Genomic DNA, 20,218 nt, shown 5'->3' on the forward strand with positions numbered 1-20,218 from the left:
AGGAATACGGGAGATGATGTGCCTGCTGCCTTGGCTGGAGGTGCGGGTTTAATTGATGACTCTGTATAAGGGTGTGTTACGAAGTCTTTTGAGGACAAATGTTGCATAATTAGGATTCTGAATAATAGGCAATACATTTCATGATACAGATGTTAAGGAATCATGCTCTTGGTTTTGGAAGAAACCTAGGGAAAACAGAGTCCTTTCAGTCTTTTTCCTGGGTGTTATTTAGATGGCTTGTCTTCTAAGCACCTGTGTATCAGTGTCTGAATTTTCTCAGCAGAAGAGGGCTAGTGGTCATTTAAACTCATATTAAGTTGTATTTATTTGAAATGTTCACCCTAAAATTGACCCAGTACAGTAAGGAGCTGGGAGAATATCTCCCTGCCTTCTTGGAGACAGGGACACCCATCATACTATCGCAAGTGCTGGAATGTTCCAGGGAGGCAGGGCCAGGGCGGTCTGTTCCTGTCACTCTTTCAGAGGAAAGGAATACCTTAAACTAGATGAGTACCGCTGGTAGCTGTTTGTTCCTTGCGCCTCTGCTTCGAATGGTGAATACTGTAAGCACGAGATGGGCACTGACAGCCACCGCTCCTCAGATCTTGACAGGCTGAGAAGCACTTAGCACCCCAGCCTCCTGCGAAGCATCGCTGAACGGGCAGGCTCTGTCTTCTTCCATCAGCCGATGTGATTGCTCTCCATTTTACGCTCGAGATCAAAATAAACAGAAACCACCTTCACCTTTGCCTTTCCAGGGTTAAGTGCCCAAGCAGGTGCTGTTCCAGTTGTGTGGTTTCCAATCAGCAAAACCACCCCCTTTTACATGTGGCAGCAAATGTAGGGAGCTTTTGAGAACTGAACAGAAAGGGCTCTCGGTTGTGTTAATAGAACCAGTTCCTCGTAGGGGGCCTAGCCATCCTTGGCTTCCTAACATACTTAGCTTTTTATGCATTACCTGGGGCTCCCTCCGGAAGGAAAATGATGGAGAGGTCACTGGTGGGGTGACCCAAAGACCGAGGCACTCCTTAAATGGACTTGACGTTTCACATGTAAATGTGACCTCCAGTTAAAGCTGGATTTGTTTAACCCTATTCCCTTCAAAAAGATTACAGTAATGCTGTTCTGATGAAGCCATCTCACCCTGTAAACTGTCATCTGATTTATACAAAGCCATCTGCTTCCGTACGGGGTGTTTTATTTGGGATCCAGGAGGGGAGAAGACACATCTGTACCCTCCAAAGCATCTGAATCTTAATGAATAAAGACACTGAGAGTTATTTAAAAGAGACTAGTATGATTCTATTTATACTTTGATGCCATTTTATAATCCATCTTCACTTTGGATGTTTACTGTCAGTCATGCAAGGAAATTAACTTTTCTGCTGGTTTCCTGAGTAAGGTAGCCATGATCAGAGAAGCGACCAGGAGGGCCAGGGAACCCACTGAATACTGAGCGTTGGACGGGAGGGCAAGTTCCCCGGTTAGGAACTGCTGCACGCGCGGTGTGCACCTATCTTTAATGTGTGTATCCCCAGCCCAAGTGGAAGAGATTTCCTCTACAGCTCTATTAGTTGTTTCTCTTCAAAGAGAAAGGCAGGTTTTAAGTTAGTTATCATTTGCTCTTTCTTTATTCCTTCTTCAGTCATTTTCCTTTTTTCTTTTCTCTCTCCCTCCCTCCATCCCACTCTTCCTCCTTCCCTTTCTCTTTTTCTTTCCATTTCATTATTATGTAGGTATGGAGATTAGGAGAGGACTGTCATTGAAAAGCTGGTTTATTATACTCACAGATCCCAAGAGAAAGAGCACATGCCTTGCGGGGCGGGGGGGCGGGGGACAGCGAGGGCAGGCTGGCAGCACATGGGGAAGCACCAGGGTTGGTCAGAAGGCAGGGGGTGGGGGAATTGTGGGCAAGAGCCTTTAGTGTGGTTTCCACGGGAAGGAATGGGTGAGGCAGAGTGAGCAGGTTTAGGATTGACTAGTGTGATTAATTTCAGTGGGCTCTGGGTTCTAGGGGCTGCCAGTGGCTGGTCGACAGTGGCCTGGAGTGGGTGGAAGCATTGGCGGGTGTGGGCTCTGGAGCAGCAGATTTTCGTTTGAAAAGTGTGCTCAGGGATGAATTGTTTCCTGTCTCTAGGAAGTGACTCACCTTGGGAGGGGTCTGCCTTTGGGCCCGAAGTCCCCAGGACAATCTTCGTTTTTTTTTTTTTTTTGAGGAAGATTAGCCCTGAGCTAACATCTATTACCAAACCTCCTCTTCTTTTGCTGAGGAAGACTGACCCTGAGCTAACATCTGTGCCCATCTTCCTCTGCGTTATATGTGGGACACCTGCCACAGCATGGCTTGCCAAGCGGTGCCATGTCCACACCTGGGATCCGAACCAGCGAACGCCAGGCCGCCGAAGTATAATGTGTGCACTTAACCACTGCGCCACCGGGCCGGCCCCAGGACAATCTTCTTTGGTTTTAAAAATCATGGCATTGAATAGGACTGTCAGTGACATAAGGCAGTTCTCTGTTCAGTGCACACAAGTTTGATTATTCAACTCTCTTCTTCTTTGTTCTTTTAGTCACTCCCAGAAGTGACTCCCGGATTTGATGGCTTCCAGAAGCCCATTGCCCACCCAACGTCCATGTTTCTGAATGGTGGCCCAGTGCTTTCTGATGGCAGAGATGGGACCCGATGCGAGAGAGGATCCGGACATTTCACAGACCTTGTAATCCTTACCCAAGCATTAATTTTGCTGCATAGGCAGCCCGTTCTCCCACAAAGCACTGACTAAGAAGAAAAGGGGCCCAGAGCACCCAGCAGGGCCTGGCTGACAGCTTGTGGCTCCCTCGCCACTGAAGGTTCTGAGGAAGGTGGAGACAGCAGCAGGAGCGAAGGACAGTTTGGAAGGAGAGTTTTAGTGGCTTTTTTTCTTTCTTCCTTCATTCCTTTTAAATAACTTTTAATTATAAGTATAGTTAATACTAAGAATTTGCAAAAAAAACCCTCTGGCTTCTTATAATCCTCTAGAGACATGCATATTTCTAAATTTAAATGTAGTCTCCTACCCTTTCTGCGGAAAGGAGGCATTTTTAAGCCAAACTAAAAGAAAGGAAATATATTCTCTTTTATTCTCTTATCCGTATTTCAGAATTTTTTTGGCACAGTTATTGTTGAGTGTTGTAAGGCGTACAGAACTGGGTTTGGGACCTTGTGACTTTTGGCAAATTACTTGTTCTCTTTGCACCCCAGTTTATTCATCTGAATAGTGGGGATAATAGCGCTGACTACCTCTCAGGACTTCTGTGAGTATTCCTCAGGGTAATGAATGAGAGGGGCTATTGCACACTTTACACCAAAGGAATGTCACCTCGTACTGCCAGTATCATTATTATTGCCATTTGCTGCCCTCCTGAAGGGGCTTCTTCCTCGCCCGAACAAGGGGGAATGGGGAGTATTTGCCCTTTGGAATAGGCAAAACCTCCCAATCCCAGAGGACTTCACATTTGGAGTGATTTTGCTAGAAACCAGAGGGAGGCCTCCTGCTTTGCCTTTGCCCACAAATGCCAGAGGAAGACTCTTCGGAGCCTTGCCAAGAGCAAAACAAGAATGCCAGCTTAAATAAACGTTAGCCCCGTCTCTGCAGAATCGTGATGTGTCCGATTTTCTAGAGTGTCGACTACAGGGTATTTATTATTCAGCGATAATAATAAATCGCTGCTTATGAAATCCAGGGACTCGGGTGTCATGGAGGGAGGCAGGAAAGCGCAGGCAGAAGAGCTACAAGAGACAGAGGTCCAGCCAGACCCGGGCTATTAATCATCGCCCTCCATTATTTCCTGAAGATTCATTCATTGTTCCATAGGTACCGAGAGGGTCAATTAGAGACCACAGACAGGCTTTTTCAAAGACACAGGAGGGTCAATTAGGCCCTCCTTATAATTTTCTGCTTTAACAGCAAATGCCAGCCTATTGCGCATCAGATGCAAGGGAGTTTGGAAATAAACAGGGTACTTTCCCTCCTCCTCCTTTAAAAAGAAAGAAAAAAAATCCCCAACAACGAGAAATGGAGGCAGTCGGCCCTTGGTAACATATGGCTTACTGTCAGGCTCTGGTTCAAGTGAGGCAGAGAGAATCTGATCATCGAGACTTGTGGGGGGCAGAGTTCTTGTGGGGTCAGAGCACTAGGAACGGTCCGGGAATTTCTATGATGGAATGGTCTGTTCCCATATCCGAGGTGATTCATTTATCGCAGGTACGATCTGAACCGCACTGGCGTGAGGGTACGATTATAAAGTATCTCCATACCTAAGATCAATTGAGGTGGCTGTCCAGACTGACACGTGGTGAGTCAGCATCACCCATCACTTACTGGTGTCCATGTTTAGGAAAGAATTCAACCCAATGCACAGAAGTGTTTTTTCCACGACACTGATTTTTGTTTGTTTTCACTGAGATTGGCCAAAAGAGTTTGAAACACATTACAGTAAAGTCAAGAGGATGGGATTGTCATAAGTGAGGGGCAGACAGGAAATATGGAAAGAAGATTGTCAGAAGTCCATGTACCCCCTTTCTTCTACATTTTTGAAGTGGACCATTAGATTTTGACTCTGCCAGTTTCTAAATGCCTCTTCTTGTTCACAGAATGAAGGACAAATTATTATTATTTTTTCACCTTGAGATCCTGTTCTATCTGCCCACCATCACCTAGAGACATGGGAACAAAAGAGAAATGCTTTTCATGTGCAAAACCCAATTCCAACTTTAGCGATTTTTTTCTGGGATCTCACTAAGACTTCTGAGCCCCACATTGTCGAATTTATTCAGCCAGTGTTTGGTTTTGTTTGTTTGTTTTTGAGGAAGATTAGCCCTGAGCTAACATCCACCACCAAACCTCCTCTTTTTGCTGAGGGAGACTGGCCCTGAGCTAACATCCGTGCCCATCTTCCTCCATCTTATATGTGGGACGCCTGCCACAGCATGGCTTGATGAGTGGTGCACAGGTCCTCACCCGGAATGCCTGGGATCTGAACCGGCGAACCCTGGGCTGCCAAAGTGGAGTGGGCAAACTTAACCACTACGCCACAGGGCTGGCCTTATTCAGCCCATGTTTCTTGAGCACGGGCTATGTGCAGGCACTATTCTAGATGTTGGGGCTGCATCAGAGAACAAGGTGGGCAAAGCCCTTTGCTCTTCAGTTCTAGAATGCTGGAGTGCCAAGCCGCTGGGGCCTCTTTCACTTCCATGTCGTTTGTCCTGTATGATCTTCAAGAAGGGGAACAGGACTGAGGTTGAAAGGGTGAACTATGTCTAGTGGAGTCTTCGCTAAAACCACTGAAAACTGTCCCATTTTTTCACTTCCCCAGAAAGAGGGCATGAGTTTGTATCCCTCTGGGGCAGGGATTTTGTCTGTTTTGCTGCTTTTTCAGAGTCTGAAACAGCACACATAGTAGGTCCTTAACGAATATTTGTTAACTGAATGAACTAATGAGTGGGGGCTGTGGCTCTGAGGAGCTGGCCTCCTTCCCAGCCTCCAGAGAAGCTTGCCTTCACTCCTGAGCAGCCTGGGCCCCTGGCTGCTGCTGCCGCCCAGGGATCGGCTTTCTTTGCAGTGCTTTTGCTCTCCGATCCCTGGATAAAACAGCAAGAAAAGCTTCCAACCCTTGGACACTGCATCCTCATTTCCAGCTCCTATCCCAGAAGTTGCAAATTAGTGGTTTGCAGATGTCTTTTGTTGGGACTGCTGGGTTTTTGTTTTCTTAATGAAATAAATTAGTTGCCAACATTTTAAAAACTGGGCCACTTCACATCACAATCGGGATTTCCTGCTTCTCTTGAAAAAGCAGAGCTGGCGTCATTTGCATGCGCTTCCCAGTGGCACCAGGGGGCTGGATTTCAGTAGTGGCTGCCCCTGTCTAGCTGGGGTCCGTGCCTCTGGTTTTCCATAGTGTCCATCAGGCCCTCTCTACTCTTTATAGAAACTGCCTGGCCTCCTAGGCATTGGAGTTTCCATCCTTTGTATGGCAATTACACTAAATCATGAGCCCACCCATGCACGCCCAGGCTATCATGGTGGCCTCTCATAGGCCTCCCTGACTCCAGACCTCTGATTCATTGAGCTGATCAGCATCTTGGCTCCCTAGTCCCAGATCTGATAGTGCTCTGAAAGGCCAGGTCTTATATATGCAGATCCTTCTGCCTAGAATGTTCTTTCTTCCTGTTCCAAACTAACTTTGACTCTTCCAGAAGACTTGTCTGAACCCTAAACTCCTTCTCTCTGTAAACTTTGAGTGTGGGTTGGGTACCCCTCTATCCTCCATTGTTCCCGTAATACCCTCCACAACCACGATGGTATTGTGGTTATCTGGTTATTACTCTGCTGGCCACCTCAGATTGTCATCTCCCTACAGACAAGGGCTTTGTTGCTCATGGTCATATTCTGGGCATCCAGACAGGATCTGGCCCCTGGGGAAAACATACAGGGATCTATCTGGCTGGAGCCCAACGTGAGACGGGGACAAAGGTGACCAAAGGTAAGACTGGAAAAGTAAACAGGCTAAAGTCCCCAGGTGCCTCAGGAGTCCCAGTGAGTGCCTAGATCTTATCATCATGGCGATGGAAAGCACTGGGAAGGTTTATGGCTATTTTGGTCCCCTGTAAGGGGACCAGTGTGCATTTAGAAGGAGCCCTCTGGCTTTAGTGAGAAGGGTGAGTTTGCAAGGGGCAGGACTGGCAGCAGGTAGGCTCTTAGAATAGCCCAGGCAAGAGGTGGTGGAGGCCAAAGCCAGGGATGGATGTAGAAATAAGACGTGGCTATTGATTGAGTGCGGGGCGGCAAGTAGATGACATTCTGTTGTGGGGAGGGGGAAGTCAGACATTATCTAGCCAACGGATTTACGAAAATAACTTGACTCCAATTTCCCCCCTCCTCCCCGAGAATCACCTTGGTAATATATTCTTTTATTAAAACTTGCAGAAAGCAGTGGCTCTGAGTACAGCGTATGATTTTAAAGCAGCGCTGTTAGCAAGCATCCACTGGCTTGGTTTTTAGTGTGCATATATTTTTGTGTATTCCACATAGAATATCTCTGCCTTTCTTTTTCTTCTTTTTAATCCTCCTCCTTAAGGGAAACCTCCTTGCAGTAGCTTCTTGGTAGAATGTTCTAACGAATGACTTTAATCGTGTGAATGGATAGCAGAAATGGACAGGAAAATCCTCAGCCCATTTATCTTACAGACCCCAAGTGTACAGGCACAAAACCACAACTTCCACCCTTTTTCTCCCCCTTTATTTTATACTTTACCTCAATTTATGACTTGGCTTACAATCTTTGCAGAAAGCTCAGCTCCCCAGCTTCCTCCTGAATCTACATTTTTCTATTTTGTCTGAAATAGCCAAGGTCTCAGGAGTTTCCCGTTATATTGCTTCAGAGAAATTAGTGACATTGAAAGGTTCTCATCCTTTTTTGTGTAATTTTGGTTACAAGAAGAAATTTACAAAGCTTCTTTTTTTCCCCTTTGTGGTTTGGGAGATTATATTAGATAATACTTGATACAAAAATACCCATGGTAGGACTTTTCTTCTTGTGGTAGCTTCGAATAAGTGCCACCATAATAGGTACCTTTCATAGAATAAATTCTGAACTCTGTTTGGTTTGTAATTTTTCTTACGTGACTTTGCGTAAAATATGACAGAGAAAAATAATTTCAATATCTGCTGGTCTAGATTCACTGGCTACAAATCTTATTACAATCATTAGTAATACTAGTTATAAATGTTATTTTGGAACTAATTCTTTAGTAATTAATAAAAAAGTAACACAGCTAGGGTGCTTGAGTTTCTATGTTAAGAATTTTTTACTCTGAAACCGTAGTGACTGTGAAAGCCAAAGAAATAAATAGAAGAAAGTTTTTATTTTAAAGCTGGGATTGTTGTATGCTGCTGTATTCATTTTCAATTGCCACGTTACAAATGACCCCAAACCTAGCAACTCAAAACAACACCCGTTTGTTAGCTCACAGATCTTAGGTCAGGAGTGTGGACACAGTGTGACCAGGTTCTCTGCTCAGGGCCTCACAAGGGCAAATTGAAGGTGTCAGCTGGGGCGAGGTTCCTTCCTGGAGGCCCTGGAGAAGAATCCACTCCCAGGCTCCTTCCGGTTGTGGTCAGAATTCAGTTCCTTGCAGCTATAAGACTGCGGCCTCCATCTCCTTTCTCACTGTAGCTGCTGGCCACTCTCAGCTCCTAGAGGCCACCCACATTCCTTGCCACGTGGCCCCCTCCATCCCCAGAGCCACTGATGGAGACTCTGTTGTGCATTGAATCTTCTCTGTGTTTTGAATCTCTCTGACTTCTCTTGACTCTGCCATCTAGACCCATATTTAAAGGGCCCGTGTAATTATGATAGTCTCTTAATTTTAAGGTCAACTGATTTGGAGCCTTAATTAACATCGGCAAAATCCCTGCCCAGCAGCACCTAGATTAGTGATTGAGTGGATACTGGAGAAGGGCAGGTGTACAGCAGGGGCCCGGAATCTTGGGGTCCAACTTAGAATTCTACCAACCCAAGCCACTTTATTTTTTAAATAATAACAAACAAAGCCTAGATCTTTTCAGAGGCAGAAAGTTTAGTATAAAAGAAAGGGGATACTTGTGGAAGACATAAAACAGAAAGAAAAGAAGCTTGGGTAGAGCCGCCCAGATGGAGTCAGAGATTTGATCATGGACAGACATGCCTTCCACATGAGCCAAGCACGTGAGTTTGCCTGAAGAGGTAGGTGGGGCTTGGGGAAAGGGAGAATGTATGGCTCGGGATCTTTAGTTGCCAGCAGATGAAGCTGAGTCAAAAAAGTTTGGGTTCTTGTTTGACTTGATTCAACTCATTATCTTCCCTGTGCCTCAGTCTCCCCATCTAGAGTCTCTTAGTATTCAGAATTGCTGTAATGATTAAGCAGCGGTAAATGGATGTTCAGTCATTAGCCCTGGCATACAGTTGGCACTTAGCAAATGTCCCTCCCATTGTCCATTTCTCTGGGTAGAGTTGTCAAATCAGATTAGATGGTAAACCCTAGATTTTATCCAGGCGCTCTGGAAATTACGGACTTCTCAAATTTTTCCATGGCAAATGCCTAACAGGCAGAGGGGAAGGAATCTGGGCTCAAGGAGCCTGGGAGTGTTGCCTCAGACTCCCACTCCACACACAAAATTCCTCCGATGTCTCATTTCATCTCAACAACCCATGCAAAGTCTGTATTCTGCTCCTAATGTAGCCATGTCGTATTTATATAAGAAGTAGTGTTTTAATTACTTACTAGTTACATTCACACCCCAGGGATGTATGTTTGTCCCCTTTGTTGTTGCATCTCAGGCTTCAGGACCAGGACTAGGCAAGCCAGACACCTACAGCATCCATTTAAGGAGACGCACCCTCCCGGGTCCATGTAAGTGCCATCCTGTGCTTGCTGGAACTCAGCTTGTATGACTGCTTAACTGTTTGCCCAGGTGTCCCCCTGGCCTCCCCTGGTCCAGACCCTACTTGTTAGATGTCCAGGCCGAGTCAAGATCTGCATTCCTTTAGGCCACTGTGCCCACTGACAAGCTGATAGTTCCACTTCAAGGGGGCGTGAGTGTGCAAGCCACGAGCCACGATCTTTGACACACAGAAGACTGTGTTGATGGAAGCGATGAGCTCTTAAATTTCCTAACAGAAAAGCATGAGTCTGTCCTGCACACAGAGTCATCACATCACACAACTTGGCGGCTTGAGGGCTGTCCGATGAAGGGGTGACGCACAATCAGTTAATTACATAAGGACAACTTGAGCAAACTCCACAGCTCTGCTCCTTACCCTGCCATGTGCCGCACAGATTCCTCTGAAAAGGATTACAGATGTTCTTTTTTTTTTTTTAATCCCTCCCCCATCTTTCTTTCTTTGCACCCACGGCGCTCTGCACTTCAAGCTAAATATAATGTATCTGATTTCCCATCATACATACTAATCAGGTTTGAAAGTTGTCTTGTGAGGCTTTAAAAAGCTAGCCAAGAGTAGTGCTATTTCTCCAGAAGGATGTCTGCAATCAAGATGATTACATAGGAAAATAAATCATAATTTATATTGCTGAAAATGTCATTTGCAAAACACTCTGACAATACTTTCCTTTCAGTCTGTTTTCCTGTGAATGGGGTAAGTGCTGCCCTTCTGAAACTTTCCCTTTCTTTTATTTATTTATTTATTTTTGATGCTCTGAATATCCTGGAAGCAACTGCAGTTATTGGGCGATGGGAGGTGGTTCAGGAACACAACTGGCAAGGCCCGATGCCCAAAAATTGAACAATACCGATGGAGAAGAGAGCATTCAAAGATATTCTGTGTTTAGAATACATTCACACGTGTGTGTGACCATGCATACACATGAGCATGCACACATTTTAAAAAACATTTTATTGTAATGAAAGCGAAGTTAAAGATAGACTCTTAGAAGCACAAGACTTTTAGGGGGCCATCTCTCTCTGCCCACCTGCCTTTGGGTTAGACTATAGTCAGTTGTCCAAGAGAAGTGATTCATTATCTGTTTCATTAATATCCCTTGGTATTAAGAACTCTCTAAGTGTGTCCCAGTTGACGGATGTTAAATCCACAATGCCAACAGTTGATACCTGTGGTAGATTATCAATACGGCCATCGATTCTTCCCTCTGTCCTGCATGTATGCCTTTGTGTTGTGATGGCCTAGATCTCCCAGCGAAAGGTGGAGTCAGTTTCTCCACTGCTTGAATCAGCTTGCCTCCTGGAACTCGCATCGGCCATGGGGCATCAGGGTGACCCAAGCAGAGGCTTGAAAATTGCTTCTGCATGTGTGCTGATCAACTTACTGCTCTTGGGAGCCTTCTGCTTCTCGGTGTGAACAAGCCTGGACTTGCCTGCTGGGTGATGAGTGACTGGCAGCCATGTTGCCTCATTGCCCCAACCAAGAGCCAGCCAGACCACCTGGGGGCAGAGCTGCCTGGCTGACAGCAGGCACCTGCCCAGCTGGGCCCAGCCCAAATTGCTGACCCACCAAATCATGAGCTAAAAATAAGTAACTGTTGTTTTTAGCCACTGATTTTTGGATGGGTTATTTGCACAATAAAAATTAGCAGAGACAATCCTTAGTGAATTTGACTCTTCACAAGCTATTGTAAAGGTTTGAGACGAGGGGTAGTTTGCTGTTTTCCTCAGCTGTAGGCCTGGTATGTGGGAAAAGATAGCTGGTGAGTGCACCTCTGCTGATGCTCCAGAGTGAGTGTTTCCTCTCTCAGGAAGCATGAGCATGCCTTGGAGGAAGTTATGTGCTTTAAGGATGTGGAAGAGGTTGAGCAACATTGAAAACCTTATCCCTCTCTCGAGGATCAGGCAGTAAGGTCTAAGGGGAGGGGTAAACTTTGGGTGTTAACAAATAGAACGCTCTAGGGAAACCTTCCTTGAGTCCTCATGACAAGGAAAGATGTACTTATCCCAAGCAACCAATTAAAAAAGAAAAATCTCAGCATCATATCTGACAATGTTTTCTTCTTTGCTCTGGCCACTAGGGAGCTCCAAATCAAATTTTTAGCAAACTTCTCCCCACCTTCAGCAAAGTCATAGTGCTGTATAGTACCTCTCTGGTAACTAATATCTCTTCTGACTTCATCTTAGTATTATTCTTCCTTTCATAGGAGTTCTTTATCTATTTTTCTTTTTCCTTCTTCTTTCTTTCTCTCTGCTTCCTCCTCTCCTCACTCTCATTTTTTCCTTATTTTTTTGTATACTGTATGTATTTGTGCATGACATCTTAAATCTCCCTTTTTTTAAAAAAAAAAACTTGGCACCTGTGCTAACATCTATTGCTAATCTTTTTTTTTTTCTTTTTCTTCTTCTCCCCAAACCCTCTCCCCCCGCCCCTCACCCTGCTACATAGTTGTATATTCTAGTTGTAGGTCCTTCTGGTTGTGCTGTGTGGGACACTGCCTCAGCATGGCCTGATGAGTGGTGCCATGTCTGCACCCAGGATCCGAACTGGTGAAACCACAGCCCACCGAAATGGAGCACACAAACTTAACCACTCTGCCATGGGGCCGGCCCCTTAAATTTCCCTTTTTAACAAGGCAGGTAGAGATTAAAAAAATATATATATACAAAAAAAGAGGTACTCCATGAAATTGTTCAAGCTCCAGGAACTGAGAGAAGAGTACAGGCAGGTTCTTGGATTTCTCCCTCCCGCTAACTGTGACTGGAGGGAGCCAGCCTTGTCTCATTCATTCATTCATCAGAGGCAGCAACAGAGCAGAAAGATCATAGACTTTGGAGTGGGAGGTTCTGGGTTTGAATTCTGACTCCGTCACTGTATTAGTTTCCTCTTGCTGCTGTAACAAATTACCAAGAACTTAGTGGCTTAAAGCAACACACATTTATTATCTTACAGTCCTGGAGGTCACAAGTCCAAAATCAGTCCTATGGGGTCAAGGTGTCGGCAGGGCTGGGTCCTTTGGAGCCTCTAGGGGAGAGTCCCTCTCCCTGCCATTTCCAGCCCCTAGAGGCCACCTGCATCCGTTGGCTCATCTTCAAAGACAACAGCACAGCATATCATCATGACTCCTTCACTGACTCTGCTTTCGTTGTCACATTACCTTCTTCTAATCTAACCCTCCTGCCTCTTTCTTATAAGGACTCTTGTGATAAGGATGATCCAGGATGGTCTCCCCATCTCAAAATCCTTAACTTAATCACAGCCGCACAGTCCCTTTTGCCACGTCGGGTAACGCATTCGCAGATTCTGGGGCTAGGACATAGCCATCTCTTGTAGGAGGTGCATTGTTCAGTCTACCACAACCACTAATTCTGGGCCTCAGTTTCCCTCACCCATAATGCAGGGACAATAATATCCTACAGGCTATTGGGGGAAGTAGAAAACATCAGCTTTGTCAAAGGGTGTCAGACGGAGATGCAAGTGTCCCTCAGAAAGCTGACCTGGGGCCCGTCTTTCAGGAGTAAAGTGTGGGTGAGACCATCACATTTTTCATCCCCCCAACACTCACTGAACAGATACTTATACATTGGCTGTTGTCTTGGTCTGCTAGGGCTGCCACGACAAAATACTACAGATGGGATGGCTTAAACAACAGACATCTATTTCTCACAGTCTGGAAGCTGGGAAGTCCAAGATCAGGCTGCCGACAGATTCAAGTCTGGTGAGAGCCTGCCGCCTGGTTCAGAGGGCCGTCTTCTTGCTGCCCTCACATGGCAGAGAGAGGAAGCTCTGGTCTTTCTTCCTTCTCTTGTAAGGACACTAATCCCATCACGAGGGCCCCACCCTCCTGACCTCATGTAAACTGAATCACCTCCCAAAGGCCTTGCCTCCACGTACCATGGCACTGGGGTTTAAGGCTTCAACATATGAATTTGGTGGATGGGGGCACAACATTCAGTCCATAACAGCTGTCTTACATCTCTACTCGGAGATTCAGAAAACAGCAAGTATGGTAGAGAAACTGGTATGGAACCAGGAGAGAGCCCTGTGGATTTCTCAGGTGTCCCCCAAACCAGCTGCGTTGTCTTGGGGCTGTGGCTTCCCCTCTCTGACTTTCCGTGGCCTCACCTGTAAAATGTGGGGCATACAAATGTCCCCATCACAGCATCGTTCTGTGGCTCTCTGTCACCACGAAGCTGTGGACAGGAGTGTGTGCTGGGCAGCTGGCGGAAGTCTCAGTCTCCACCCCACTAGACTCCTCTCCTGGAGGCAGATGCCTCTTAGGATATGGTTCTCAGTAGCCAATCGTGCCATTAGCACATTGGAGAATTTTAGCAGCCCCCAAGTGGGTTTTACTTCCTCCTCCTAGAATTCCTGCCTGAAAGGTGGAGACAAAGTTAATTGAGCACCGAGGGTGTATGAGGAGCCTGCCAATTGCTTTTTGTGCTTTATTTTATTCCTCTGCTGGAGGGGTCATGACTGTCCTCAGTTTACAGATAGGAAACTGAAGCTCCGAGGGGTTATGTCTGTGAATAGTAATAGTAGCAATAGTGATGACGATCATATTAGTCATTAAAATCGTAGCAACTACCAGAGTTATCATAGCAGGAGCTCACATTTATTTATGTTCCTTCTGTATACCAGGTACCAGGCCAAACCTATATATTCATTATTCATTTATCCCACACTGGGAGGTAAGCATGCTCATCATGCCTGGTTTCAGAGGAAGAAAGGGAGGCTCAGAAAGGCCCAGTGATTATCACAAGCCCCACCTCTGTGAAGGGCGTGATGGGCAGAGGCCAGATCTGAGTCCCTATCTCCTGACTCTTTCACAAGGCTATGCTGGTTCCCTGAACTTGTCTTCTTCCACTACCAAGAAGTGGGCTCGTTTCTTTCTCAGAAGTGCCCAAGCTCACCCCTGCCTCCCTCCATCCCACACCGGTGTATCTTTAAAGGGTGGCCTTGGCCGCCAAACTAGGACAAAGAGAACCAATTGGGCACTGCCCCCCTCCAGCCACCCTGCTGGCGGAGGAAACTTCTACCTGGCCCACGCTGCCTTTGCGGTGGCTGAGTCAGGGGAAAGAAAAAGAGAAAGTTCTCCAGCTGGAACTGTGCGGACAAACCATCGGAGCCTCTAGCAGGGCGGTCGCCAGGGCCCATTACTGGGCTGGAGTGACAGAGTGTGGCACGCCTGCAGCTCATCCCGTGTCTAATGGAACAGAAACGAGCACCTCACTGCCCTTGTTTTCTAGCGGCTCGGCCGGGCTCTGCGAGGTTTATTAATCTCGGCGTCTAATGGAAAATGTGTTGCCATGTTAAATCCGAGCCACTGTTCACTGCCCGGCCGATTGAAGGCGGCAGGAGTCTTTGTCTTATTTACACGCAGCGCCTGGGAGAGACACTCGGGGCAGATCCCCATCATAAAAATCCGTGCAGAATTTGCAAGTGTGCATTAATGCATGTGACCAGATGGTTCTAAAACACGCCACTTTAACCAAAAATCATCCTCTGAAAAACTCTTCTGAAGAACATCGTGCATAATAACTGCCTTGAGTAGGGCCATAATTTTAGAAAATGTATGAGGTACGGGATGAAGATGAGGGGGGAAAATGGCTCCTACTATAACTGCATTGTCCCCCCGAATGCCTGCTTGAGAGAAAAACCCGCCCACTGTGAGGAACCGTGGCGACACTCAGACCATTGAGAATCACCATGAGTTATTACCCTGAAATTGCTAACCACCGCTTTCTAAGTTATCTCTTCAAAAATAAGAAAAGGCTTCCAACTTCTAGAAACAACCAGCTGTTAGTTACACGTCACAATATTCATACTAGTGCCTGCAAATGTATTCTTTGGTGTGTTTTCTGTTTGTGTCTTACAAGTTTTAAGGGCCATTCGTTGAAGCCTCTAATAATCTTAACCCTGTCATATTTACACTTGAGGTCTTATTATCCTCCCCTTAGCTATGGAAACAGACGAATAACCTGCTTAGGATTTACCCAGCTAGTGCTTGTGGCCCACTCCAGGCACAGTGAGAGGCTGTGTCAGCCTCTGAGGCTTGCTCATTACGGGGGAACCAAGCAGGTCCCAGATAAGTCATCACTGTGGGGCAGGAGAGGTTACTAGATAGGCCACTTCGTCTGTCTGAGGAGGCCTCAGGTTTGCAAGCCATTGTTTAAAATTACAAGAGGCCTTGGGACTTTTTAAACAGGAGTCAGGTGTGCAGAAATGCAACTTTCCTTAGCAAAGATGTACCATTTCCTGCCGAGAAGAGTCAGAAATAGAAAAATGCTTTTGGTCTCTCTATATTGTGATTAAACCAAGTGGGTGCATTTTCATTACAGTAAATCAGTTTTTTCTGTTATAAAACCTCCTATTTCATTTGCTGTTCAAATTCGACGTTTGAGTTTGTTTAAAATTATTACCATCTTTTTAACGTTCACCTGTATGCTTTTCAATCGGTCATCTCTTCTCATCTGCAATATACCTGTGAAGGAGCAGTTGGACAAAAAAAGGAGACTAAGAAAAAATGTTAAATGTTAATGATTCCTTCCCTAACTGCAATTTTGTCAGCTCCGTTTTGTACATATATGATTATGAAGCAATTTGCATGGAATTTACACCTTTTCAAATTTTGAAAATTGCCTTGTTGAGAAAGAATCGTTGCAGTTCTCAATACCACACTGATTAATCACAGTTATAGAGTAGACATAACATTTTTATTAAACTCTCAGTGAGCAGGAAAATTAGCACTTCCTGCAATAACGATCCTAATTTCATTAGTGAACGTTTTCATTTATAAAGTGCCTCTTCCTTATCTTGAACCTTTTATCCTTTTCTTATTGACCAAAGAGAGGGCATATCTTTGGGAGCTGGTAATAAACCATATTCATAATATGATGTGACCTCATCGACAAGCTACTGCTTCTAGCCGATCATCTTCCTTGATCATAAATATCCATCGGTACCTCTTGTCATATGGTGCTCTTTGAGCTTCCTCTGAATTTCAAATACGATAAGAGATGGTTTCCATCCTTAAGCGCTTGCAAGGGGATAGTTATTGGCAAGATTAAAACTCTAAAACTATCATGTGGCTATTAAGATTAAAAAATATAGCCTTTTGTTGATTTTCATGTAACTTCTTTATTGTATGCTTATAATAAAGGCGAAGCAGGTGAAAATACAGAAAGGACTTGTGGTCCTGTTTGCCTTTCTAGAAATTGAACTGTGTAAGTAATCTCAGGGGGGAAACTAGTAAGTGGGGATAGAGACAGCTGGATTAGAGATCTGGGGTCCAAGTGTTTTGTATACGTATAAACTCGTATATAAGTCTCCAGCTCCACCACAAAGTCCTTTCTGAAACACGGTGGTAGATGAACTAATGCAACAATTATTTACTTACCATCTTCCTACTAGATGCCAGGTGCTGTTTCAGGTGCCAAGGACACAAAAGTGATCCCCCAGAAAAACCAGGTGCCTCCCCTCACAGAGTTTGCATTCCAGTGGTGGAGCCAGGCAAGAAACAAGTAAAACACTAGATAGAATATCTTCCCGCTGTGACTTCAGAAGCACATGCATGCTCAGAAGCAAGCAAACACGGCATGTGCGAGAAAGGAAGGTCAGGGATGGCGGAGCATCTGGCCCTAGAAAGGATGCCCCGGTTACACTGAAGTTGAGGCTTCAGAGGTGAGAAGGAGCTAGAAATGTAAAGAGCCAGAGGAAAAGTATTTTAGAAAGAAGGAATGGAAAGTTGAAAGGCACTGTGTCAAGGCAAACATTATGCATTGTTGAAGAGATGGCGTTGACCAGAGGGTTCCTCCATGTGCCCTGTGATTTTTAAATTTAGAATTGAGGTCCATGCTTGATGTGAAATATTGATCTTTCCTTTGTGTCTAAGTGGGTTGGGAAAGCTGTATATATTCAAAGTAGAAGAGAAACGTACATTTCTGAACACCCAGTGAGAGAGCAAGGGGCAGTGGCAGCTTCCTAGTCTTAGAAACTTGGGTAATCTTTTCTTTATATGTTGGTTTAGAAAATTTTTTTAATGTGTTGGTTATATCGCTTTTTTTTGGGTGGGGGGGTGAGGAAGATTGGCCCATAGCTAATATCTGTTGCCAATCTTCCTCTTTTTACTTGAGGAAGATGGTCCCTGAGCTAACATCTGTGCCAATCTTCCTCTATTTTGTATATGGGACGCTGCCACAGCATGGCTTGATGAGCAGTGTGTAGGTCTACGCCTGGGATCCAAACCTGCAAACCCTGGGCCACCGAAGGGAAGCGTGCAAACTTAACCACTATGCCACCCGGCCAGCCCTATATGGATTTTTATGAGCCAGTTATGGCATAGAAAGGTAAATGACCTGCCCAAGGTCATCCCACCAATAGACTTGGGATCCAACCTGAATCGTTTATTACTTTGTGAAGTTTCCCACTAAATATATATATTCATCTGATGTATTATACTTTAACTTCATTAATAACTTTTCATTAGCTTATGTCTTATTTTGTCAACTTTATATGTAGATTTTAAAGGGCAGTACCTATCTTATAATCTAAGCAGGCATTACTTGCTGAAAACTTAGTTACATGAAAACCAAAAGGAGACATCATTTTATACTCACCAGATTGGAAAAATTTGAGTAGCCTGGCAACACCGGGGATTGAGAAGGATGTGGAGTAACAGGAAATCTCGTAAATTACTCATGGGAGTATAGATTGATATAGCCAATTTTGGAAAATACTTTGGCATTACCTAATAAAGAAATATTTAATCTATTCACTTTCATTCATATGAACATGCTTTCAAGCAACTCTTGAGAACTAGGAAAAGTTCAAGAATGTTTCTGGCACATTATTTATGACAACAAGAAACTGAAAACTCCCCAAAGGCTATCCATAATAAATTACGGAAATAAATGGTGGTATTTTCATGTAATGGAATACTAGATAGCAGTGAAAATGAATGAATGACCTATGCATCAACATAAAGGAATCTTGAAAACATAACATGGAATTAAAAAGGCAGTTACCTAGAGAATATACACAGTATGATTCAACTTATATAAAGTTCAATATATAAGCAAAATTAAGCATACTGTTTGCAGATGTAAAGATATGTGCTAACACTATAAAGAAAAGAAAGTGAATGAAAAACACAAAATATGAGCTAGTGCTTCCCTAGGTGTGGGATGGGGTGGACGTGGTAGGGAGGAAAGGAGAGTAATGTCTTGGGGAGAGGCACATAGGGGAAGTAATGGAAAGTTCTATGTCTTTAGTTGAGCAATAGGTATATGGGTAGTCATTCTGTTTATCATTACTTAAAATATGCACACATTGCTTATGTAACTCTTTTGTTACGTGTGCCCATTGCATAATATTGAAAGTTTAACAACACTCTGGTACCTTGAAATTGAATTAAGTGTCAGATGCTTAGCTCTTTTTTCTTTCTTCTTCTTAGCCTTGACCCACTGTGAGATCTTGCCTGGTGAAAAAATGGAAGAGAGATATTGCTCCCTGTGACTCTCATTTCTCCATACTCCAATCTATCCTGTATGTCACGTGCATCTTCCTAAAACACAGTCTTTACCATGCCACTCCCCTGTTCAAAAATATTCAATGGCTCCCTGTTGCCTCCAGGACCGAGCTCACAATCTTCAGCCTATCATTCCTTTTACCAATGCACTCTCTGCCTCACCAGTGTTTTCATCATTTCACTACTTTCTGTTGTGCATAATTCTCTGGTCAGCCATTGGACTGGGTAGTGGGGACACAGTAGTGAACCATTAACCCATGGCTTTCATCAGTCTCATCTGCTTCCTGTCCTTCCAACCATCTGCTCATTCTTGATCTCTATTTGTACACGCTCCAAGTTCTCGACTTGTGCATCACTTATTATTCTTGGTGTATAAATTAGCACAAATTTTGTAACTTAATGCAACACACATTTATTATTTCATAGTTTCTGTGGGTCTGGAGTCTGGGCATGGCTTGGCTGGCTCCTCTGCTTAGGACCTCACAGGGCTGCAGTCAAGGTATCAGCTAGGCTGTGTTCTCATCTGGAATCTTGATTGAGGAAGAGTTCACTTCCAGAGTCACCTCCACACCTTCAAGGTCACAAAATTTGATTACTGGCAGACTTCATTTCCTTACAGCTGTATGACTCAGGGCCCTGGCTTCTTGCTGGCCATTGGCCATTGGCTGGAGGTCCCCCTTAGCTCCTAGAGGCAGTCCTCAGTTCCTAAAAGCCATCTATAGTTCTTTATCACGTGGGCTTTCCAATACAGCAGCTTACTTCATTAGCCAGCTAGGAGTCTCTAGAGCAGGTCAGCCAGCAAGATGCAACACAGTCTTATGTAACATAATGTAATCATGGAAGTAGCATTCCATCTCCTTTACCATGTTCTATGTGTTAGAACCACTTCACAGGTCCTGCTCACACTCCATGGGAGAGAATTACCCAAAGGTGTCAACACTAGGAGGTGAGGATTATGTAGGGCTTCCTTAGAGCCTGTCCACCACAGCTTGAAGTGTCTTCTCTTCTATTTGCTGCCAGTTAATGTCCATGAAGTCTCTAAAACCTAAATCCCATCTCAAGCTGCGTGTGATTGCGTCCTCCCTGGGAGCAGCAAGGAGAAGCCCTGGAGAGTCTCAAGGCCAGAGATCTGCCTTCAAAAGCTTCCATCTAAGGCGTTCATGTTAAAGCAGGAAGATTTTGAAGGAAGACTTTGCGTATGTTAGTTGGTGT

General features: G+C 44.8%; 1 protein-coding gene across 9 annotated transcripts in view; it reads left to right on the forward strand.

The window, feature by feature from the left end:
- The window catches only part of WWOX (WW domain containing oxidoreductase), a 934,084-nt gene that overhangs the window by 377,013 nt on the left and 536,853 nt on the right, over positions 1–20,218 (forward strand). The window contains exon 9 of one of the 9 annotated variants that reach the window (XM_014845480.3): positions 2,571–4,015. The exons of the other annotated variants lie outside the window; for them this stretch is intronic. Within the exon in view, the coding sequence (XP_014700966.1) occupies positions 2,571–2,783 (213 nt within the window). The 3' untranslated portion in view covers positions 2,784–4,015. Of the gene's footprint in view, positions 1–2,570; positions 4,016–20,218 lie in introns of those variants that run through there. 9 annotated transcript variants of the gene reach the window in all.

The sequence above is a fragment of the Equus asinus genome, chromosome 28 (genome assembly GCF_041296235.1).
Source record: "Equus asinus isolate D_3611 breed Donkey chromosome 28, EquAss-T2T_v2, whole genome shotgun sequence".
NCBI classification, from domain to species: Eukaryota; Metazoa; Chordata; class Mammalia; order Perissodactyla; family Equidae; genus Equus; species Equus asinus.